This window comes from the organism of the source record quoted next, unplaced genomic scaffold, assembly GCF_019419815.1.
Source record: "Pyrus x bretschneideri cultivar Hongxiangsu unplaced genomic scaffold, Pyrus_bretschneideri_v1 Contig14, whole genome shotgun sequence".
NCBI classification, from domain to species: Eukaryota; Viridiplantae; Streptophyta; class Magnoliopsida; order Rosales; family Rosaceae; genus Pyrus; species Pyrus x bretschneideri.
In genome coordinates, this window is record NW_025999435.1 from 497,535 (window position 1) to 522,475 (window position 24,941).

Consider the following 24,941-nt stretch of genomic DNA (forward strand, 5'->3'; position numbering starts at 1 on the left):
TGCGATCTATTGTATGGAGAATACCATGGTGGTGATAAGGTTAGATCGGTAAAACTTCAAAATCTTAGACAGGAATTTGAATATGTTAGGATGCGAGATGATGAGTCTCTTTTTAGTTATCTTACAAGGCTGAATGAATTGATTAATCGGATGAAAACATTTGGTGAATCTCTTTCTAATGAGAGACTTGTGCAAAAGGTTCTGATTAGTCTAAGTAAACCTTATGATCCTATCTGTTTGGTCATAGAAAATACAAAATGTTTGCCAAGAACAACGATTTGATTTACACACTGTTGATACTACTAGGAAGGCATTTGCATCCTTCTCAATGAGTCCAAAAGGGCAAAATAGAAGTGGAGCTCAATCTGGTCCATCTAAATTCCAGAAGAATTAGAATTCTAAAGGCAAGAAATGGGATTCAAAACCCAAGTTTCAGCAGCAATTTCCTATTAGTCTTGCACAAGTTGCATATTCATCACAGTCAATGGGTCAGGAAGTTACAAAACCACATTATAGAGTGTGCTCTAACTTTCCCTTTGGTGAGTGTAGATATAAGGGGAAGCCTAAATGCTATAATTGCGAAAGGTTTGGACAATAGGCTAGAGAGTGCATTGCAGGTAAACCAGTGCAAAAGGCAAACAATGCTAATCAAGTATCAAGTAGAGGTGACAGGGAACCTGTTTTATGCAAACATCACAATTACTGAACCAAAGGTGATTGGAGAATGGTTTGTTGATAGTGGAAAATTGAGGGAGCTGGTGAGGGTTGCTTAAATACAAATGCAGATCATTTAATGCAATGAGGACTACAATGAAAACAGTCAGTGCAGGGTAAATAATGAGAGAGAGAGAGAGAGATGATGGTTATGTTATTGAAGGGGAAATAGATTTGGGTAAACCCTATAGCTTTGTTTACACCTATACATTTTCAAGCCGAATACACCAACAACGACTCGTTGCGTAAACACTCCACTCCTACATATCATTGCCAAACTGAGCTGACCTCATTGCTTTGGTTTTATTAGGACCAACAACGAGAGCAGACAAGCTCATCATCCAGGTCTGCTCGACTAAGTTGTGGTCACCACTTAAGGACCCGATGGCCTCATTACCTTGGGTTACTAAGATGGACAACCACAAGTAATAAGCTCGGACATTAGCCTCACACCACATGTTGAACAATTGAAGAGATGAGACTCACATGCGTTAGTGGATCCTACCTCTATTAGAGAGAGAGAGAAGTGGTACAAATGTGGTATGAAAATATGGCAAGAGTAGCATTACTCGTTTTATACAGGTTATCACTAGTTTACTATTATGTTTTATACCGTATTGATATCAACATTGAATATTGGATTACTTACATTTTACCCTTATAGTTTAGGGATATTTTCAAAGGAAGTTTAATTTTAACATTTTACTTTGGAAAGTGTTATTGGCACTTCAAAAATCTCATTCTACACTCTTCACAAGTGTATTTTTCTTTCTAAATATAGAAAGTTTGGAGCGTAGAATGAGAATTTTGGAGTGCTAATAACAATTTCCTTTACTTTTATGGTTTAAACTCATTACGCCGCTTAGTACTACGGTGTAATGTATCATCTTCACTTGTAAGTGAGAAGTTTTAGGTTCGATTCTTGTCAAAGGCGAATTTGAACCACATTATTGTCAGCCTGTTATGAGGCATAGCCCACTCCTTCACCCTTAGTATAGATAATATCGTTTATTCAAATAAAAAAACCACTCATAGCGCAATAGGTGAATAGGAAGCACCATGAAGTCTCCAAAATGAGTTATAAGGTATTAATCTAGAGATTTCTTGCAAGAAAAAGATTCTAATGTCATGGGGGACCTATATGTTTCTTGAGTCTCATGATTGTCCACCATTTCCTTGTTTATTTGTAAGCTTCATGGTGGGGTTGCAACTTGCAGGCCCTTTATTTTTGAAGGGATAAAGCATATCCTTTTGATTCTTCTCCACTTCCAAAGCTTCACATAATTATCAGTTGATTTCTACATACGGGCATTGATATTCGAGTGTAAATGGGCTAGCTTGTATTGGGTTTAAGAGGGTTTCCCTGGTGCACATGAGAATTATTTGGGCCGGGTTCGATGCTCTGAGCTGATGAATTTGCTTGACTGTGGCCACGGGCAGGATGAAATTCTCCATAACCTTCCCGTGCCCGAAAGAGGTGGATAATCATAGCTTACCACTAATTGTCCCCCTTTTTAAAGAAAAAATAAAAAGAAAATGTGAAACAGTTACGATTACGAAGCACACGATACCAGTAAAATATCATCCGATGCAAGACAACACAGTGAGACAAGTCTTAGATTGCCCAAACCAACCGAGTAGTATTCGTTTGTCACAAATGACTAAAAATTATGTCGCAATAACATAATCTAGAACCTTAAATGAACCTTAAGATGACTTGGCGTAAAGGCGGATGCCAAAAGCCAAACCCAAGATTGCAATGGGAACCAGGAACTGGAGAAGTTTGATGATAAACTCTGAAGTCTTGTCCTGATTGTAATTAGGCTGCTTCGGCGGAGTATATGTGGTACTTTTGGGGATAGTAGAGGCATCAATCTCTCCCACGTAGAAGTCCTTCAACATACCTCTGGCATTCTCGCTATGACCCACGTCCTCAAAATCATCAGTTGCATCCTTCCCTGGGAAAGTACATATAGCAACGTGAAGTTCTCTTCGTATTCAAAGAAAAGCATAAAGAGGCAAGAAACAGCATACACATATAATAGAAGATTTTCAATTGGGAAAATCACAAACATTGCAGATCTCTGCAGGCCGTTGATCATGCCGTTGATACAGTGAAGTCAACACGATTAACAAAGTTGAAGGGCTTGTTAATGAATATTACATGCATAAATATCACACATATAGTTTATTAGATCCCTCCTATTCCTCCTATTGCGGGATACTATAAGGCCGACCCTGCAGTGTGGTTCAACAATAAAAACAGTCTGTTTTATAAGTCTCCATTCAAGTGTCAACCTTGTAACGAATCAACTAAATGGTGAAATAGAGAATTATTTGATTATTTGATTATCAACACCACAATTCAGCGTTAACTGAAGCACTATGATCGTCTATTTATTTGATCACAATCAGATGTCTGTGCATCCAAAGGGGAATCAAGGATGATAACTGAATAAATGCTAGCAAAAATAGATGGTTCAGATGCTTGAAACACATTGAAAAGTGGCCAACAAAAGGTGACCTCTAAATAAGCTTACTAAAGGCTCAATTTGATCGGACTCTGTGTGTGAATGATTAACTCAAATGTTAAATGAAGTTTGTATATTGCTCGCTAATTCTTGATGAATTTAAAAATTAATTCTTAACGAGATTTCATTTAACATCATACCCGTTGCTGACACCAAAACATCATCACCACCAGGATGGTCCTCCAAGAACCTCGTCACATCATAAACCTGATCCAAAAAGAAGAAATTGGCGGTATTTAGATGATATAACTGGGGGAGAAAAGCAAGCACGCTATCTGTTTCATGCTAGGAAAAAGACAGAAATACCGAACACCTTGATAGTTTAGATCCTAGTTTGGTCATTCAATGTCTAGTGATAGTGTAAAACTATAAAAACTTCAAGCACACCTCTAGTTCCTAGAATGCACCTTTAACCAAAAGAGGAAATGATCAGAAGATATTGTCTTATATGTGAAAACAAGTAGAATTCTATACTGTAATCAGCTCGATGAGCTTAATTTTGCTTGATGACAGGAAGCATACTTCTATATGACCACACAGCAGCTAATTATTTTGGCCTTGTTCATCCATCTTCATGCCTACATCTGTCCAATAAAACATTATTCTTTTGCCTATAACAGCTATACGCAAAGTCAATTCTTCCTTCGCAAGTATCTATCTAAGCATCCTTAAACTGGATGTGTCTTAATCTTTGTAACAACAAAACAAAAACAACAAGAGAATCTCATCACTAAGCATGTCAACACATCAAAGATAGTGTTTCAAAACATACTCAAAGATTTGCAGAACAAGAGAAGGAGACGTTTCTATCCAAATCCTAAAGCTTAGTAAGACAAATACCAAATAAATTACTAAAGTGACAGTAAAAATATAGATACTATTATTGGAGTAAACTACAAACTACAAAGATATAAGAGGAACAAAATAGTATTCTAAATCAATGAGAAAGAGTTTCATAGGCACTTGACCTTTCTAAAGGACAAGGTAGGCATCAACTCCATGATGTCAATAAATTTTTCAAATCAAACTGCCAAAAGGGTTATGACTACCAACAGTCATCCCTGTTACCTACTTCAGCATAATGGTGGACTCTAAGCCCATCAGTCTCATGATGTTGAATAGATTGGAAGAGAGCATAGTACTTCTTCCAGGGATTTCAAAATCCCCAAACTCCCAGACTTCCTGAATTACTTAAAGAGATGCGTAAAATTTAAGCTTCATGATGTTCGGTACATTAGACTCCAAAAAGAACTTCGGAAGAAAAAGCCACAAATGAAATGCTTCCATTTGTCGATGAAACAGACCTCTTTGTTTGATAAAAAATACAAAACATTTAAAAATGAAAAAACAGTACCAACAATGGTGAACAAGCTTTCCACTTCTAAGAAAACAGGCATCTGCTGATATACCTTCAGTAATTCCTTCACAAGCGAACCAAACCTTTTGCCACCATAAACACTTAACTTATCAAAACCCCAATCTTGAAGACTTAAAGCCAAAGTATGAAGTTCAATCAAACCCACACATATTGAACGATGGCATTTAAAAACAGGCTATTCCCTCAATTTTTCAAGGTCTAGTGCACATTTTAGAGTACACTACCTCTTACGTACATGGTTAGTGCTTAACAGGACACTATATTATGCAATTATGCCATGTACTTCCATACTTTCTAAACCTCATAGAGAAGTAAATAAGTCCAACGTATTTACTAGGCACATCATTAGTCTCAAAATACAGTTACCAGATAGAACATTGATTATATTGTTGATTCTTCTAATTTATGGCATTCTAGGCTAGGACATGTAAATTTTTATTCTCTTTTTAGAATGCATAATTTAGGCTTGTTGCCTAAACTTGATTATTTAAATAATATTAAATATGAGACTTGTGCAGAATTGAAATTTGCAAGTCAAAGCTTTAAATCAGTGCATGAAAAATCCAATGATTTGTTAGATTTAATTCATAGCCAACTCATGGTGGAAAGAACTATTATGTAACATTTATAGATGATTTCAGTACGTATTGTTATGTTTATTTACTTCATAGTAAAGATGAGACCTTGGATATGTTTAAGACATATAAGGCAGAAGTTGAGAATCAATTTAACAAAAAGATTAAAGTCTTAAGGTCCGATAGGGGAGGAGAATATGAGTCTTATGCATTTGATGAATTCTGTGCCACACATGGCATAATTCATCAAACAACAACCCCTTATACACCGCAACAAAACGGTGTTGCCGAACGGAAAAATAGGACTTTTAAAGACATGATCAATTCTATGTTGAATAGCTTTGGGCTTCCACACAATTTGTGAGGGAAGCTTTACTTACTGCAAATAAAATTTTGAATCGAATTCCACTTAAAATGAGAAAGGAGTCACCATATGAATTATGGAAAGGAAGAACCCCAACGTTTAAATTGCTTAAAGTGTGGGGTTGCCTGGCAAAAGTACAAGTTCCATTGCCAAAGAGAACAAAAATAGGGCCTAAAACTATAGATTGTGTTTTTATTAGTTTTGCATCTAATAGTTCAGCTTATAGATTCTTAGTTTTCCATTCCAAAGTGATATACATGTCAAAACTATTATAGAATCTATAAATGCAAAATTTTTTGAGGATATACTTCCATACAAAATGGGCAAGTCTAACTTCTTGAAAAAGAGATTATATGATGATGTATCTGAGGTTAATGAGGAACCTAGAGAACATGATGATGGTTCATCCTCATCTAGAGTTTAAGAAGAACTTGAACCTACAAGGAGTAAAAGGACAAAAATTTGAAAGGACTTTGGGCTTGATTTTGTGACCTTATTAACCGAGACAGAACCTCAATCATTCAAGGAGGCCATGTCCACTCCTGAAGCTCCATTTTGGAAGGATGCAATTAAAAGTGAAATAGATTCCATTATGCAAAATCATACATGGGAATTAGTCGATTTGCCCCCTGGCAATAAGTCAATTGGGTACATGGATCTTTAAGAAGAAATTAAAACCTGATGGTACAATTGACAAATATAAGGCTTGTTTGGTAGCTAAAGGATACCGTCAAAAACATGGTTTGGATTTCTTTGATACATACTTGCCTGTAACTAGAATTACGTCAATAAGACTGTTGATTGCTATACTTGCACTCCATAACATGGAAATACATCAAATGGATGTAAAGACTACGTTCTTAAATGGAGACTTAGATGAGGAAATATATATGGAACAACTCACGGGGTTTGTGGTTAAAGGTCAAGAACACAAAGTTTGTAACCTTGTGAAATCGCTATATGCGCTTAAACAAGCTCCAAAGCAATGACATGAAAAATTTGACCATATTATGATCACACGTGGTTTTAAGATAAATGAGTGTGATAAGTGTGTCTACACAAAAACTCAAAATAATGCTTGCATTATGTTGTGTTTATATGTAGATGATATGCTTATAATGGGAACTAACAAAGAGATAATAAATTGGACCAAGAAGATATTGAAATCAAGTTTCGATATGAAAGATCTTGGTCTAGCTGATGTGATTCTTAGTAAAAAATCAAAAGAAACCAAGAAGGTTATATTCTTACCAATCCCATTATATAGAAGCTACACTTAGAAAATATGGTCATTGGAGTAAGATGCAGATTACTCCTTTTGATGCCAATTAGCAAACTAAAGAAAAATAGTGGTGATGTTATATCTCAACGTGAATGTTCACAAGTTATTGGAAGCCTTACGTACATTATGAACTGTACAAGGCCTGATATAGCATACTCAGTGAGTAGACTGAGTAAATATACATGCAATCCTGGGCATGATCATTAGGAAGCCTTAATTCGAGTATTGAGATACTTAAAGCATACAATGAATTATGGATTGCATTATACGAAGTATCCTCCTATGCTTGAAGGATTTACTGATGCAAATTGGATATCCGATAGTACTGATACAAAATCCACGAGTGGATATGTATTTACTTTGGGAGGAGCAGCAATATCTTGGAAATCTTCCAAACAAACATGCATAGCCCGATCAACGATGGAATCAGAATTTATAACTCTCAATAAAGCTGGAGAAGGAGCTGAGTGGCTAAGAGATTTTTTGGAAGATGTTCCCATATGGCCTAAACCTGTAACGGCAATATGCATACACTGTGATAGTTTAGTTGCATAATATCGAGCTAAAAATAGTGTATACAATGGGAAGTCTAGACAAATTAGACAAAGGCATAATACAATAAAGTTATGGCTTTCTAATGGTGTAATTTCTATTGACTATATCAAGTCAAAAGATAATATTACAAATCCGCTTACTAAAGGTTTATCTAGAGAGCAAGTTAAACATACATCGAAGGGAATGGATTTAAAGCCAATAGAGTAAAATGAAATTGCCAAACGGAAACCTAGCCTAGCTTATTGGAGATCCCATGATCTAGGTTCAATAGGCAAATTGGTTTGGCTAGTTTCAAAGAAGAAACACACGTATATACCCATTCCTATGATGGAACAAGTGTGGTGATTGCTGATGGGTGTCGAATACATTAATTTAATGATATTGATACTTGTAAATCAAGTGGAATAGAAGCAGCCTATTCTTAATCAATATCACCTATATGAGAGTAAATGTCGGGTCGCATTTATGAGAATTACATGGCAACATTCTCTAAAGCTCTCATGAATCCAGGATTTGTTCAGGACCAAAATGAACACAAATGTATGAATTTGCGATGTGTTGGTGTGACATATGTTTTGCTTATTGTCTTGGTTTACTGCATAGATGAACAGTTCAAGATTTTATATTCATTGCGTCATTTAGTAAATCTGATAAATATATACTAAGGTAGGTTCAAATCCAAAAGACACCTCACCTGATTTGTGTCACATCTATTGTTTACACTCATTTTTCACCTTACCCTAGGACCTAATAGTCGGCTCAAAATGTGGTGTATTGTAGGAGTTTTGAGCTCCTTTAAGTCCCACATCGGGGAACTCAAGGCAACTTGAGGTCCTTATATTGCTTTAGTCTCATTTATTAGTGATTAGGTGTTGGACTATTTGGAATGGGGATTGAGACTTGGGCCACTAATTGTGTGGATTATACTTGATGATTATACCATAATATTAATATAAATTAATATTAATTAATCAATAAAAGGGTCTTGGGCCTTGGGGCCTAAGAATTAAAATTAATCTGATCAATTAGTTTTAATTTCGAATTAAGTTTTTAATTAAAATTAATTAAAAACGTTTTGATTAATAGACACAACTCTTTGGAAAGAGTTGTATAGCTTCAGATACATCCAAAAGGTATTTGAAGAGGTATGAAAGATCCAATAAAATTGGAGTCCTTAGTTCCATCGAATATTATATTTTCTTCCTTCTCCTCCATACAAACATTTAAGAGAGTAAACACACAAAGCAATTCGCTAGAATTCTATAATCCAATGCGGGTTGTAGAATTAGGTAGTTGTATCCTGGTTGAGCAGACGTTGTAGAACCACAAGCACAAGAGTTGGGCGAAAATACTGTTCAAAGGACATAACTTTTGCACTAACCTCTACCTGCTATAATCAAGTTTGTACCATTTTGTTCTTGTATTTGTTTCTGTAATTTCATTTTGTATAGCAAGTATTTTTAGTTAATAAAGTATTAGAATTTCAAGTTCTGTTATTTTTATTTATTTCTGAATTATCCTCCAACATTTTATATTTTCTTTAAATCAGGTTGTCCCATATCCAGATTCCTATGCCATACAGTCTTGGTCGAATCACTAGCAACCAAATTGCAAATGCAACCATTTAGTAGTATGCTTTACAGAAACACATCCATGTGAATTTATATCTAAAGATCATAGTGGACCAATCCATCAGGGCCCCTAAACATAAGTCATCAATTGCACCATCAGCAAGCCATAAACATAATCAGCTCAACCAAAGTTTTGTGGTATGAAATTAACCGAAACGTCGTCAAGATTTACATTATGGGCATGAATTTTAACATGCATAGCAACAGATTCTTCTTCACCAAAGCAAAAAAAAAACAACAGATTCTTCAGGTGGGTTTATTTAAAAAAAATAAATAATAATAATAATAAAAAAATAAAAATTAAAAAAAACCCAAGATCCATGATTCTAACAGGGAACCCAATTGTCAATTTTCATCATATGTATGATTAAACTCGCAGCCAAAGAATTCAAATTCCCAATCCTTAGTGAATCAAAGCCTTCAAATATAATATAAAGACATAGAATACAATCCAAGAAGCAAGTAAGATGATTGGATTTCATATCATAGGGTGAAAAATGGGAAAAGGGAGAACCTTGCCGCTGATGATTAGCCAGCAGTCCTTGGGGGTGTTGTGCTCGGAGACTTGAGCCAAAGTGAAAACCTTTCCGTCACCACCCATTTGCTTTTCTTGGTATCTCCGCTGCGTACTGATGAAGGAGGCAATGCAGGTGGAAAATTGATGGAGCTGGTGAGGGTTGCTTAAATACAAATGTAGATCATTTAATGCGGGGAGGACTACCAGGAAAACAGTCAGTGTAGGGTAAATAATGAGAGAGCGAGAGGACGGTTAGGTTATTGAAGGGGAAATAGATTTGGGTAGGTAGCGAACTGGTGATTCGACCTGGTGATTTTCAAAGATTAAAGGGCATTGTTTGGTTGGTTGGTAGCGAACCTGGTGAATTTCGTAGAAAGTTCGGTCCCTGAACTGGTGATTTTGGTGGTGGAAAGTTTGGTCCGTTTTGTTGTCTATTTCCACGTTTTTTCTAATTATGTTGCGTCTTGCAATCCTAAGAGCATTCCATCAGTTAGTAGTCCACCGTCCACCCGTTTGGCAAGAACAAGGCAAGGGCAATGGCAAACGCTATTCGCAAATATTTATTTTTTATTTTGTATGCTTTGTTGGTCTTATCTAGTGGAATCACAAACCAAATAACACTCCCACTAAACACAACACGTAATCACCGCTTTCTTCTAAACTTTCTACTAATAAGAAGTAATTTCGACCATGGATTGAGCATGAATTGTTTACACATTAGACTTTGGGCATTAATTTTGATCATGTTCAACGTGATGGAGCAAAGAAGATTGGAGAGCATTGTCAACTTTGGTTTGGAAGAGCAACTCTGGATTGGAAGTTGGTATAGCAACTTCGGGCATTGTCTACGAGTCCCACCTCGGCCATAAATACCAAAACATCTTTATATATAAAGTCAGGGACCCAATTAACAGTGTTTTTTTGTATCGCAAGCTTCACTAAAAATCATTAGACAAAAATGCCCCTTAAACAAAAAACTTCAAAAGCAATCCAAAATGATACATCAAATGTGGCAGGAGTATTTTCATCATTTTAACAATGTTTTTTTTTAATAATTAATTTATTTTGTACAGTTTATTTATTTATAATAATTAGTATCTCACAATAAACTTAGAATAATATGATTCAATTAATTTTTCATTAAATATTGTTTTTTTCTATTTTTAAACAAGTTCAAAACACTCTAAGAACAAGTCCATCCGTTTTAGGGAGCAAAAGTAAGGACAATGCAATTTATTGTCTTACTATTCTCACTCTTAAATATTTTTACCGTTAAATTAATTATGATTGTTGTTCACTGTTGGATGGCCCAGATTGTGCCGCATGACATATTGAAAGAGTTTTGAAATCCAACGGTTGTCAACCCAAGGGGAACGAGTTGTCGGCTCAGTTAGGTGCACATGGGTGGGCCTGGGCTTCTATTTCGTGACGTCATTGCTGACGCCAGCCACTGCCAGCAGGCTCAAGCCCGACAGTTTATGTCTAGGCAGCCAACGGGCTCCTGCCCTTGCGCCGATTGCCTCCCCGTTTTTGGACCTGCTGGAACGCCATTTTTTAGGCCGACGGAAATTTAACCAAGTGGGCTACCGCTGGACTTGCTCAAGTAAAATGATCTGCAACACTACAATTATAATAATTTTCCCCGTCTTTTCACTAGTTATAATAATAAATAACCAATTTATGGTTACATTTACTACGGTAAAACACAATCTGCAATGTGACTTTTTTTTTTTTTTTTTTGGTCAATCGAAGTAAGTTTTATTAAAACAAAGATGAGAATCATAAAATAAAAGAATCTAAAACAGCCAAGCAAAGCCAACTTCACATAAATAAATTACATGAATAGACCTAAAAGAGGCAAGCCATAGTAACGCGAAAGCATAAAAACCAAGAATTGAAAAAAGCAAACAGTCGCCTCCACCATATCAGCTGCCACCACCTAGAGACAAACAAACGAACCAAATGGATCAATAGAAAATGGAGGTATATGGTAGTGCAAAAAGCAATGAACCAACAAATCATAATCCTACCAAATAGTGGAAAAAGCACTTTAAAAGCTACTAACCACCGAAGAGCGCTGCAGATAAGATCCATGAAGGAAACTTCCATAGAGTTGAGTAGTAGAGGTAGATGGTAAAGGACATGCAGTGAAAATGATATTTGAAGAGGAAAATGGCAGATCTGAGACAAGTTCAAGTGGACTGAAGCAGAGTTTCAAGAACACTGAGATAGAAGCTTAGATCAAATGCAACCGAGAAAAATAGACATAAAAAGGTTAAAAAAAATGTTGGGAAAAGAGAGAAGACTGAAAATTGAAAGGATTTGGCTGCTACCGACCCAACCGAAGAGGGTTGGCTATTGAGAATGACTATTATAGGGTTGGCCAGGAATGGGAGAGCTTTTAGGAAGGCCGACCCCAGGTTCCAATTTTATTAGCCAAGATTGTGCCATGTGACATATTTGTATCCAATAAAATGTGAGATGAATTTGGGAACCAAAATTTGCCCAACGGTTCTGAAAAGCCTGAAACTATTTAAAAATTCAATTAATGTCTTCTTGACATTTTGATTAATGGAGTATGATTTTCTCCGCTCATAATCTCTCTCCTCTTTCATTTTCTTTTATTTAAACGGTTGCGATTATACCACATCTACATTATCTACATTTTGTTTTGAATTTTTTATATAGAGATTTCTCCCCTTCTAATCTATCTCCCATTCCATCTCCTTTTATTTAAACGGTTGCGATTACACCATGTCTACATCTTGTTTTGAATTTTTTATATAGAGAAATATGACCCTCTAGTTAATCAAATATCCATCATATACTATTATACCTATTTATTAGCATTATCGGTAGTCTAATTTTTTTTTTTTTTTGGGTCAAATAATAGATTTTGTTAAATTAGATGTTAGATTAGCTATCAATAAAATTTGAAACCACTATGTCATGCAAGGGCTCAATAACTTTTTACTACTATGATAAAGGGTCACTTGCCATTATCGAGGTAATCTATTACACTGTGTTTGGATGAATAAATTTAAGATAAAAGAAATTTGAAAATGATGGAAATTGAAATGTCGAGATTTTATTTTCTAAAGTTTGTGAATTTTCTTGTTTGGTTAATCTAAAAGAATAGTGAAATTGAATACGGAATTTGTTATTTTAAACTCTCAATCATAGAAATTGGGAAATGACACATATTTACATAGAATTTAAACTTGAAAATTAGAGGTTTCAAATTCTAAGTTTTTTTCGATGCGGAAATTCTGAACTTCTATATTTATGAATCCAAACAAAGGAATTAGTGTATGTCAATTTATAAATTTTAACTTTTATCCAAATTTCAAGTTCATTTTTCTCGTCCAAACATAGTGTTAGATTCTGATTGGCGAGAGAGTAAGGTGTGTAGGGTTTCATAATTTGAAAAATTGTTTTCAGTAAAATCGAATCCAACTTGAAAAGTAATTAGAATCCGGCTGGTCCATTGTTATTTGTAATAACTATGTAAAAGTATTTCTGACTTGTTGGGTAAGCATACTCCTACTAAACCTCGAGAGACTAAAGAAGAACAAAGCAAATTCCCAATCACAAACCAGAACTCTACCACTCTCTCTCTCTCTCTCTCTCTCTTTATTATATTATTTTTCTACTGGGGTGCTGCTAGGGTTTCGAATCCACTTTCCGCAAATCGGAACCCAAATCCTCCCGATCCCAATTCGAACGAACCCTAGGGCTCGTGTAAGCGGTCGGTGTCGGTGCAGCTATGGCGACCTTGGTGAGCTCCGCCGGTGGGCTACTGGCTATGCTGAATGAGACCCATCCCTTGCTCAAGCTCCACGCGTTGTCCAACCTCAACAGATTGGTTGACGGCTTTTGGCCCGAGATCTCGACTAGCGTAACCATCATGTACTTTCTCTCTTTCACCCTCTGTATTCGTTGAATTTCCGGGATTAGGGTTTGCATTTTGCTTGTTCTTCATCTGTTTGACAGGTTAGAAACTTAGGGAAGCAATTTTTGAAACTTAAGCCAAAATTGGGGAAGATTTGCTTTTGTATTATTTTCTTGAGAATTGAGTAATCAATGACGTGAAAGATTTGATATTTCGTGAAATTTTGTATACTTGTTATCATCAAAAGAGGGTTTCTTTTCTTGTGCAGTTAAGAAAATTATGCAGTTAAGAAAATTAGGGTCTTATGGGTTTATCTGTTGGAGATCAGCAAATGTTTTTTTGGGTGGTGATGGAATTGAGTGGTGTGTAGGTTATAGTAATTGATCATTCGGTGGTGAAGGTGATGACAGTATATAATCCAATAAGAAAGCAGATACGGAGTTGTCATGATGGGGAGTTGACTGTATTTCACTAATTGTGGTGGTGAATAAGAATGTGGATGAGGGTTTTGGTATTTTGAAGCCCTGATTATACTATATTTAGGACTTAATAGAAATATGAACTGTTTAGTTTTCCGTTTTGCAACTCAGTTTTCAAACATTACTGTCGAAGTAGTTAAGAGAAAGCTTAGTACTGGGGACGTATTAACTGGGTTACGCTAGTGCCTTGTCAACTTTTGGTTATGTGTCTTGTCATTGCATGTTGGTTCTAGTGTTAGTGTGCTTCTATAACCTTAGTCATGCTTATGAGATTTTGGAAATGTTGCAACAATTAAATTTTGTAGTTTATCTTTTGTATTTTTTTCCTTTATTTGTTTCTTTTCTGAGTAATGTTGTTGTGCAGAGAAAGTTTGTATGAAGATGAGGAGTTTGATCTGCATCAGAGACAACTGGCTGCATTGCTTGTGTCAAAGGTAAAAATTAACTGTTCTGCTTCCTTGATTATTTGTTTCAAACTAGTGTGTGACAGACAAGATTGATTGTTACTTTCTGAATTTACTTGCGAGTTGCATCCAAAGGACTCAACTTGATTGAAAATAAATACTTGGAAGTTAAGAACCATTAGTAAACGAGAAATTTTAAATAATTACATGTGAATATGATCAGTAGGCGTTCAAATCTGTGTCTCTCTTCATCCTCTTGTGAGGGAAGATTGCATATTTCATTGAATGTGTAAGTTTTACTACCTTATATTTTCCTTACTTGACTTATGTTTTTTCTCACCTAGGTTTTCTACTATTTGGGTGAACTTAATGACTCACTTTCCTATGCCCTTGGAGCTGGTTCCTTGTTTGATGTGTCGGACGATTCTTATTATGTTCATACTCTTCTTGGTAAGAATGTTTCTATGTTTTTTTTACTTGTACGAGAGAGAGAATATGAAACTTAGAGGCGTTAAAACATACAATTTTACTTCTCATCTATATAAGGAAATTTGAGAAGGTATAATCTGACTGCATTTACATGAACTTTGTCGTGGTTTGCTCCTCTCTTCAGCCAAAGCTATAGATGAGTATGCCAGTCTGAAGTCAAAGGCAGCAGAATCCAATGCTGAATCAGTAAATGTGGATTCTAGGTTGGAGGCCATTGTGGAGAGAATGCTGAACAAGTATGCAGCCCTCTAATGATTTTAAATGCAATAATTGTTACCTTTAGCTTTCTTACCCTTTTTTCCTTTCTATTTAGGTGCATCATGGATGGAAAATACCAACAAGCTATGGGTATTGCAATTGAATGTCGAAGATTGGATAAGCTTGAGGAAGCAATCATAAAAAGTGATAATGTTCAAGGAACATTGTCATATTGCATTCATGTCTCTCATTCCTTTGTTAATCTTAGAGAATATAGACACGAGGTAAGGTTTTTCCTATGCACTGATGATACATTATTAGCATCTATGCTGTAAATACATTTGACTTGGTATCTCTTTCTTTTACCACCAAATTATTGCTAGTATGATGTTTCTGTTGTGTATGTGGTCTGTATCAAGTATACCGTCTGTATCAAGTATACTGTTTAGGAATATGCAGTGATACATAAATCATTTTCTTGTTAGTTCCTGTTATAGAAGTATGTTGGTGCAATAAACTACATAGCTTCAATGTGTTCTTACACTTTCACAATGTAGTTAGGTTTCTCTTTCATAGTCATTTAAGGTGCGATAACATATAGGTCTTAGAGTTTGTGAAGTTATTTAAAATGGCAGAAAAGCTGCATTCAGAGTGCTAGTTTTTTTTTTTTTTTTTTTTTTTTTATAATGGTGGTATGGGTATTTGAGTTGAAGGTCGAGGTGTTTTGAGTGAAAGGAAATGCTCATTGTGAGAATTGTAACATATTTTCTATATGTGGGGAGAAGTAAACTCTTTTGAACTAATTGTAGCACACGTGGAACCTGTATTTTGATATCATTTTTGATGTTGTTGGCTGGATAAGTAACATTAGGTTTACGTATTTGTCTAACTTTTTATACTGCATGCTCCAACACCTTTGGTTGTGTCTAATGCGGTTAAGATTGTCTCCCTAATGGTAATCTTAAATTTTGTCGTTTATGGCGATTTATTATATAATAATTTTAATTGAAATACAAAAAACCAGCCTAGGTCCCGTCCTTTCAATTCTGATTATGTTTTGACAATTTCCTGTGGAATTAGGATTAGGGTATTGCAGCAGTTATAGAGTTTATTTCACTTGGTAGTGGACTACTTGTTCAACTGTTTTTGCCCCTTAGTAAAGACTAAAGAGTTGTCTATCTTAAGTCATGCCTTGTGCTAATTTTGTTTATCATGTAGAGCGACAAACATTTGAACTCGTTTGGGTCTTTGTACAGGTCCTTCGTCTTCTTGTCAAAGTGTATCAGAAGCTACCTTCTCCTGATTACTTGAGCATTTGCCAGTGTCTCATGTTCCTGGATGAACCAGAAGGTGTAGCGAACATATTGGAAAGGCTTCTGCGATCTGAAGACAAGGATGATGCACTTTTGGCATATCAAATAGCCTTTGATCTAATAGAGAATGAGCACCAAGCTTTTCTCTTAAATGTGAGAAACCGCCTTTCACCTCCGAAGACTCAACCTTCAGAACCCGTGCAGCCAGAATCAACTGAAGCTTCTCAAAATGAAAGTTCTGCTGCAGAGGATGTTCAAATGACAGATGAACATTCTACTCCTAATGTGACTGTGAATGAAGATCCGAAAGAAGTGGTCTATTCAGAAAGGCTGACAAAAATTAAAGGAATTTTGTCTGGAGAAACGTCAATACAGTTGACTTTACAATTTTTGTACAGTCACAACAAGTGAGGCTGCTATATTATTCCTTGAATTTTTTTATTTCATTAATTTACGAAGTAGTTATGGAATACAGTGATTGAGAAGTGGTTTGACCGTTTTTGTGATTTGCATATAGGTCCGATCTTCTTATTTTGAAGACAATAAAGCAGTCAGTTGAGATGAGAAATAGTGTATGCCATAGTGCTACAATTTATGCTAATGCAATTATGCATGCTGGAACAACCGTGGACACGTTCCTGAGGGAGAATCTGGTAAGCCAGATATCTCAGCTTTTCCTTTATATCTTTTGCAATGATATATTTTCTATGAGTATTGACCACTTCTGTTCTACAAATTCTCAGGACTGGTTAAGTAGAGCTACAAATTGGGCTAAGTTCAGTGCAACAGCAGGGCTAGGTGTTATCCACAGAGGCCACTTGCAGCAGGGAAGATCGCTGATGGCACCTTACTTACCTCAGGGTTCAGCAGGCGGTGGTGGAAGTCCATATTCAGAAGGTGGTGCTCTGTATGCTCTGGGTCTGATTCATGCCAACCATGGCGAGGGCATCAAACAATTCCTTCGTGATAGCCTGCGTAGTACTAATGTGGAGGTGTGCATTATATGTACTAGTGTTTATATTTTTTTGTGCACATAAGTACATTGCTAAAATTTTCTAATGGGACCTTTTAATGCAGGTTATTCAACATGGTGCATGCTTAGGTCTTGGCTTGTCAGCTTTAGGAACTGCTGATGAAGAGATCTATGATGACATTAAAAGTGCGCTATATACTGACAGTGCCGTTGCTGGTGAAGCTGCTGGGATTAGTATGGGTTTGCTTATGGTTGGAACTGCAAGTGAGAAGGCTAGTGAAATGCTTGCCTATGCACATGAGACACAGCATGAAAAGATTATCAGGTATAGATCATTAAGTGGTTAGTTTTTTACTTGTGTGCTCTTGTGGAGTTCTTGTGATAAAATAAAATAAATGAAGAATTATTTATCGATGAAAGTGATCTGTGGTCTGCGCTGACTCTGTACTGTATGTTATAGAGGGTTAGCGTTGGGGATTGCTCTGACGGTATATGGGAGAGAAGAAGAAGCTGACACTCTAATCGAGCAGATGACAAGAGATCAAGATCCTATTCTACGTTATGGTGGCATGTATGCACTGGCGTTGGCCTACAGTGGGACAGCAAACAACAAAGCCATCCGTCAGCTACTGCATTTTGCTGTATCAGATGTGAGTGATGATGTTAGGAGGACTGCTGTTCTAGCACTTGGGTTTGTCTTGTACTCCGAGCCAGAGCAGGTTTGTACTTTCTTGTTTTTCCATATTTATGTTTCTGATATTGCATCATTTGCTGATGCCCTTTTTTACTTTTCTATTGATCTAACAAATACCTTATATGTCTAAATTGCATTGGTAATTGTAGACACCTCGAATTGTCTCCCTGCTTTCTGAGTCCTACAATCCTCATGTTCGATATGGTGCTGCTCTTGCCGTAGGCATTTCTTGTGCTGGTACTGGCTTGAGTGAGGCCATTTCTTTGCTAGAGCCGCTAACTTCAGATGTGGTTGATTTTGTGCGCCAAGGTGCCCTCATTGCAATGGCGATGGTCATGGTCCAAATTAGTGAAGCCAGTGATTCTCGCGTTGGAGCATTCAGGTACTGTCTTTGTAAAATTGCCACTTTTCGCAACTCTATCTCTCTCTCTCTCTCTCTCATCTCATATTGGAACAATTTTTGTCTAGGCGGCAATTGGAGAAAATAATTCTTGACAAGCATGAGGACACCATGAGTAAAATGGGTGCAATCTTGGCCTCTGGGATTCTTGATGGTGGGGGAAGAAATGTGACGATTAGACTGCTTTCCAAGACGAAACATGATAAAGTTACTGCAGTTGTTGGCCTTGCTGTTTTCAGCCAATTTTGGTACTGGTATCCCCTTATATACTTTTTAAGCTTGTCATTCTCACCAACGGCTTTGATAGGACTGAACTCAGACCTGAAAGTTCCGAAGTTTGAGTTCCTTTCACATGCAAAGCCTTCACTGTTTGAATATCCTAAACCCACCACTGTGCCAACCACTACGTCGGCCATAAAACTGCCCACTGCTGTGCTGTCAACATCTGCAAAGGCCACGAAAGCTAGGGCCAAGAAAGAAGCAGAGAAGGCAAATGCTGAAAAATTATCTGGGGCGGAGACTTCTGGAAAAGGAAAATCATCAAGTGAGAAAGATGGGGATGCAATGCAGGTAAGCAGTATGGGCATAATGCTCCAATGCCATCTTTTTTTCTTCTTCCTCCCTTCCCAATACAGTCCATAGTTTATGACATCATAACTGTTCTTAATCGAAACCACTTTATTCTCTTTGGCAGGTTGATAGCTCGACAGAGAAGAAATCAGAGCCTGAGCCTTGTTTTGAGATTTTGACGAACCCAGCTAGGGTGGTTCCTGCTCAGGAGCAATACATTAAATTTCTGGAAGATAGCCGATATGTGCCAGTCAAGTTAGCACCATCTGGATTTGTTCTCTTGAGAGACCTGAAACCGGATGAACCTGAGGTGCTTTCACTTACAGACACACCGTCTTCCACAGCATCACCTGCGGTGGAGCAGCAGCAGGACAGCCGGCAGCCACTGCCGCCATGGCAGTCGATGAGGAACCACAGCCTCCTCAAGCCTTTGAATACACTGCATGATTCTCGGTTCAGTAAGTCGGACTGGTATTCTGAATATTCCGCGGGTATTGTTAACTAGATTGTTTTACTTTCCGGCGAAAATGTTGAATTTTCATTTTCATGTGATTTCATGAGTTATGAATTCGCTGGTCATCAACGGTGATACTGTGGTTGTCTGAACGAAATTTCACATTGCATCGGAGTCATGAATGCTTATCGCTTCTGTTTGTTGCTTTATCGATAAATATTTTCGTTAATCGGTCAGTTATACCATGTTGTAATTTCGCTTTAACTTGGAAGTATTGAAGGCTTTGATGCCGCCTAGCAACAAACAACCTGGATTACACCGTGAAGATGAACGGATGATCAAACTTGTTTCCAATAGTTAAAAGAAAGGAAACAAAATCAAATTTGCACCGCCGACTTAACTACGTAAGGAGCTGAGTCCATGTGGTGTTGGCTTTCGGTTTGCCACTTTGATTGCGAAAACCCACCTCCTCGGCTTCCTTCTATTAATGTAAAGAGAGAATTGGATCACAATAATATGTAGGGGTGGATTTGGTTTTTTTTTCAAATTATTGTGCCAACTGAGTTACCAACCTTAACAAATTGATTTTATGCCAATTGATAATGATACGGTATTGTTCTTAACCCAAATTTTATGGTACAGTATTGGTATTTGATACCATTACTGACGGTATTAGGTACCGCACTAAAAATATATAAATATATATTATATAATTTATATTTATAACATCTATAATATTTTAATAATATTAAATGGTATCAACTTAAATTCTTTTTCTAGATACTACTAATATGTTTAATGGGTAAAAAATATTGATTTGCTGGCCTGGACTTAGCTAGGGTGATTAGAGTAATGTATTTCTCCTTAAACACCTAAGTCTATCACCTTCCCTTATAATTTAGTTGAATATGTGGCATATAATGAACTTTGTTAACAATAAAAAAGGACAAAAGAGAATTGATTTACGTACAACCTCTTTTTTCTTCAGTTAAAAAATAGAATAAAAAAAATCAATAATAAAATAATGGGGTATGTTAATTGGACATTTGGGCACTCTAATGAGTTACCATTCCATTGCTGTCGTCACTTGAATGGGAGCAGAAATCACATAACCGATTTTATCGATCAAATGTAAGAAATTTGGCAATGTACAATTTTTCATTACTGATAATATGCCATCAATTAAATCATTACGAAATTATATGCAGTTTAGTTAAAGTAATAGATTTATTTTGAGTATTTCTTTAAGACAATATTACAAATGATATATGAAAAATATGGTACAAATGTGATATGAATAATATAATAAGAGTTTCATTTTTGTTTCTTTAATTGTATTTTCAGAAAAGTGAGTTTAAGATTAGAAAAAGAAGAATAAGGTCTCGTGAATCTTGTTGGTAGGTTAATATATATCTCTTTGAAAAGTTGTAAAGTTGAAATGATGAAATTAATCTTTGACAAAGCGCTCAGCCTTAATATTGGTCATGGGGAGAGTATACCACTGGCGCTAGCTCGTGTCCTGTGACACCCATAAATTAAAGAAGGCCGTGAAAGTGAGGTGAAACTGTGACAACAATATTAATCCTACAAGGCTCCTCCTTCTCCCTCTCTCTCTCTCTCTCTCTCTCTCTCTCTCTCTCTCTCTCTCTCTCTCTCTCTCTCTCTATATATATATATATATATATACAGACGACGACATAACTGAACCACGTAGCCAAACCTCAACATTTCAAGTTCTTCTTTCTTCTCAAAACAGGTGGGTGTTTTGTTGGGGTCCAGTTCCTCGTCATAGATAAATTTGTACAGATACTAAATCTTCATGATTATTGTTATCAAACTTTGTCACTATCTTCAAGCAATTGATTTTTTTTACAGTTTGTAATTTCATGCATTATTTATCACCTTTTTCAGGTAGGGTAATATGTCCGCGCACGAAATCAGCTCCTGGCCCTAGCTAGGGTTTTCGAGTTTTACTGGGTCATCAAATATTTATATATGGAGAAGGAAGAGAACAACTATTCGGTACAAAATTAATCTCACACTGCTTAATTATCATCACTTCAGTTCATCACCATGTTGTTTTTTTGCTCTGACGACTTTGAAACATTGCAGGCTTTTATGCCACCTAGCAACTTCAACAACCTGGATTACACCCTAGATCATCATCAAGAAGATCAACAGATGCTGAAGTCTCGCATCGACGAGACTAATTCAAGCGATAACAACAATGGAATGGTGAATTACTTGATGTACAATCATCATCAACTACAACAACAACAGCAGCAGCAGCAGCAGCAGCAAATAAGCACGCAATTAGCTCCATGCAGGGTTTTGTGGTTCAACTAGTACTTCTTTTGACAAACTGAGCTTCGCCGATGTGATGCAGTTTGCCGATTTTGGACAAAAGTTGGCCTTAAACCAATCCAAGATTTCGGAGGAAGAGCCTGCGATTGACCCTGTTTACTTCCTCAAGTTTCCGGTGTTGAATGACAAGTTGGACAACAATCAAGACCAGTCGATCTCTCTCATGGTTCCACAAGCTGAAGAGAGATTCACAGGGTTGGGTGAAGAAGACAAGACAAAGTCAATGGAAGAAGAACAAGACGAGGAAGGTCGGGTTTCTGGTAGTAATAATTCAGTGCAGAAGCTCCACTTTCTTGGAGAAGATCATCAAAACAACCCTAGAGGAGGAGGAGTACAACCGGAGCCGGCAGCAGCCAAGAACAAAAGAAAAAGACCACGAACTACCAAGACGACTCAAGAAGTTGAGAGCCAGCGGATGACTCATATTGCGGTTGAAAGAAACCGCAGGAAGCAAATGAATGAGCATCTTCGCGTGCTCCGTTCCCTCATGCCGGGCTCATACGTACAAAGAGTATGTATATATACTCTTTAATTTGTTTCTTTGAATATTGGTTAATAACTAATTCAGTGTGTACATTGTATAGGGGGATCAAGCTTCTATAATTGGGGGAGCCATAGAGTTCGTGAGAGAACTGGAGCAGCTACTTCAGTGCTTGGAATCACAGAAGAGGCGAAGGCTCTTAGGAGAAGCACCTCCAAGACAAGTGGGAGATTCTGCCACGGCGGCGGCTATGGCAGTACAGGCAGCTGAAGGTGGCGGAGGACCATTAATCTTTCCAGCTGCTAATTTATCTATTAATAATCCGAATGATCCGATAAAGTTTGTGGACTATGAAACGGGGCTTCGAGAAGAAACTGCAGAGAACAAGTCGTGCTTTGCGGATGTTGAGGTGAAGGTTTTAGGATTTGATGCGATGATCAAGATTCTATCTCAGAGGAGACCGGGGCAGCTGATTAAGGCTATCGCTGCGCTTGAGGATTTGCAGCTTAATATCCTTCACACTAACATTACTACCATTGAACAAACTGTTCTATATTCCTTTAATGTCAAGGTATGTACGTTCCGTTCAGCAGATGTTAAAGATAATAAGCAATGTTATTTAGACACACAAAACTAACACACGTAACACACTCTCGAGAAATTCACAATTTCATCCGATTAATAATATAGGGAGTTAATGAGTTAATTATATGCATGTGTATGATGGGCAGGTTGGAAGTGAGTCGAGGTTCACAGCTGAAGATATTGCAAGTTCAGTTCAGCAGATATTCAGTTTTATCCATGCAAACACCGCCAGCATGTGATCATACACGAGATCGATGATCAAGTTCAAGTAGCTAGCTACTTATGTTGAAGAAAGATCAAGATCAAGATCTGGATCAGTTTAATTTTTTTCGTGATGCCCCTGCCACTTGAATCTTATCATTAGTACTACCGTCTTGGTTTATTAAATAAAGAAAATTGATCTAGCAAAGTGGTCCCTGGTATATATAATATATAATACCACTTTAAATTTCCCATTTTCCTTAAATTACTTCATCTTCCATATTGTTTGTAAAAGGCATGTAGTCCTAAATCTCTTCCAAAGCAATAAGTAGTTTAATTTGCATGCCTCTCCAAGTTTTTTGGTGGTATGATTTGATGTATTGCGTTAATATCATACAAAAAGTAAAATTAAAGAGTTGTTATTCAGGCTACAAATGTATCGACCGCTCTATTTTTATACCAATTAAATGAATGTCAATGAGTGAACCGTATGCATGATTTCTTGTATTATAACTAGATTTTAACGATGGTATAGTTTGTACAAAGGTAAGAACCATGCATATGTGATATCCTTTTCCAAAGGTGGAGATAAGCTAGCTCTCTCTCTCTCTCTCTCTCTCTCTCTCTCTTGTGGGGATGGCCAGTTTGGAGTAGACAACTTCTGTATTCTGTCATGCATGGTTGAAACTTGAAAATAATTTTGGAAGGTCAACGGGTCCCCGTACCTTGCTGCCGTGGGTCGTTGACTTGTCAGCAATGACTCTTTTGGTGGTATTCGGCTGCACTCAGATGACCAAGATGTTGCCAAAGCTTAGAGGGTCCCTTGGTCTTTTAAATTTGTGAAGGTTCATCCATCACCAATTCAATTATATATGTTTGCTCACTCACATTTGTCTTAATTAAGGAGGGTTGACCCATATGAGCTCTTGGTCTCTTCCAAGAGATTCACTCAAAGAGAATGGGAGACCCCCTTCATTATTTAACAAGGGTTATTGTACTTGTCCTTGTATGTGTATGTATATATGCCTGCTATTAAAAGTCAATGGGTAACGATAGTGGCACTACGTACATATAACTTTTGTTGTTATTTGACACATTTCCAACGTTTAATATATAGCACAACGAATATTACCTAGTATTACAGTTTAATGATATTTTTATTCACTCGTAATTAAGAGATTTTAGATTTGACTCTCAAGCTCGATATCAATTTATTCCGCACTTTCGTAGTGTAAATATATTGTTGTATCAAATATATATGTGTGTATATAAAGAGAGCAAACCTGACAATGTTCACTTTATTAGAAGAGATTTGGATTTCAGTACAGTTGAAAAAAAAGTTGTACTAACTTCAAAAAAGATGCTTTTCTTTTTTAGAAGTATTTTTGCTCATCATCATTTAGTGTGGTGTATGCTCACCATCATAATTATTACCGTTAGATGCGTTTGAATTTCGAGATTCATGTAGTGCATAAACACAAATCTCAAAATTCAAACTTATCTAATAATGATAAATATGATGGTGCGTATACATCACACTAAATTATGGTGAGGAAAAATGCACTCTTCTTTTTTAACAACAAAAAATAGTGTGAAAGCAATAAATATGAGGCCAAAATTTAAAAAGACAAAATATGATAAAAAATCAAGTAATTCACTTTTTAGTGAAAATGATCTCAGAGATTTGTATAACACATAACTTTGATCTCTGAGATTTAAAATCAATAGAAGTAGTCCATGAGATTGCCCACCATCCATTATTTTGATCATTCCGCAAAAAAAACTCCGTTAAGTTGAGGGTATAAAACATAACTTTGGTCCCTGAAATTGTCAATCATCCATCATTTTGATCATTCCATTAAAAAACTCATGGACCACTTAACGAAGTTTTCTAATG

The 24,941-nt window shown here is 36.6% G+C and overlaps 3 protein-coding genes across 3 annotated transcripts; 2 read left to right on the forward strand and 1 right to left on the reverse strand.

The window, feature by feature from the left end:
* Nucleotides 1-2,267: 2,267 nt before the first annotated feature.
* On the reverse strand, nucleotides 2,268-9,688 carry LOC103963508 (cytochrome b5). The gene is made up of 3 exons (XM_009376329.3): nucleotides 9,545-9,688; nucleotides 3,386-3,452; nucleotides 2,268-2,672 (listed from the first exon to the last, which is right to left on the reverse strand). The coding sequence occupies exons 1-3, from the start codon at nucleotides 9,629-9,631 to the stop codon at nucleotides 2,422-2,424; spliced, it is 405 nt and encodes a 134-aa protein (XP_009374604.2). The 5' UTR covers nucleotides 9,632-9,688; the 3' UTR covers nucleotides 2,268-2,421.
* Nucleotides 9,689-13,227: 3,539 nt separating this feature from the next.
* Nucleotides 13,228-19,622, forward strand: LOC103963507 (26S proteasome non-ATPase regulatory subunit 1 homolog A). Its single transcript, XM_009376328.3, is given in 14 exon segments — nucleotides 13,228-13,456; nucleotides 14,283-14,352; nucleotides 14,667-14,772; nucleotides 14,936-15,047; nucleotides 15,125-15,293; nucleotides 16,266-16,729; nucleotides 16,840-16,975; nucleotides 17,066-17,314; nucleotides 17,400-17,620; nucleotides 17,756-18,014; nucleotides 18,139-18,371; nucleotides 18,458-18,959; nucleotides 19,084-19,309; nucleotides 19,312-19,622. Coding segments are annotated over 14 exon segments (2,985 nt in total). The 5' UTR covers nucleotides 13,228-13,313; the 3' UTR covers nucleotides 19,407-19,622.
* A 1,395-nt stretch (nucleotides 19,623-21,017) lies between these two features.
* LOC103963506 (transcription factor FAMA) lies at nucleotides 21,018-23,522 on the forward strand. The gene is given in 6 exon segments (XM_048580042.1): nucleotides 21,018-21,169; nucleotides 21,325-21,435; nucleotides 21,526-21,735; nucleotides 21,737-22,288; nucleotides 22,362-22,829; nucleotides 22,990-23,522. Coding segments are annotated over 5 exon segments (1,350 nt in total). The 5' UTR covers nucleotides 21,018-21,169; nucleotides 21,325-21,408; the 3' UTR covers nucleotides 23,083-23,522.
* Nucleotides 23,523-24,941: the final 1,419 nt, after the last annotated feature.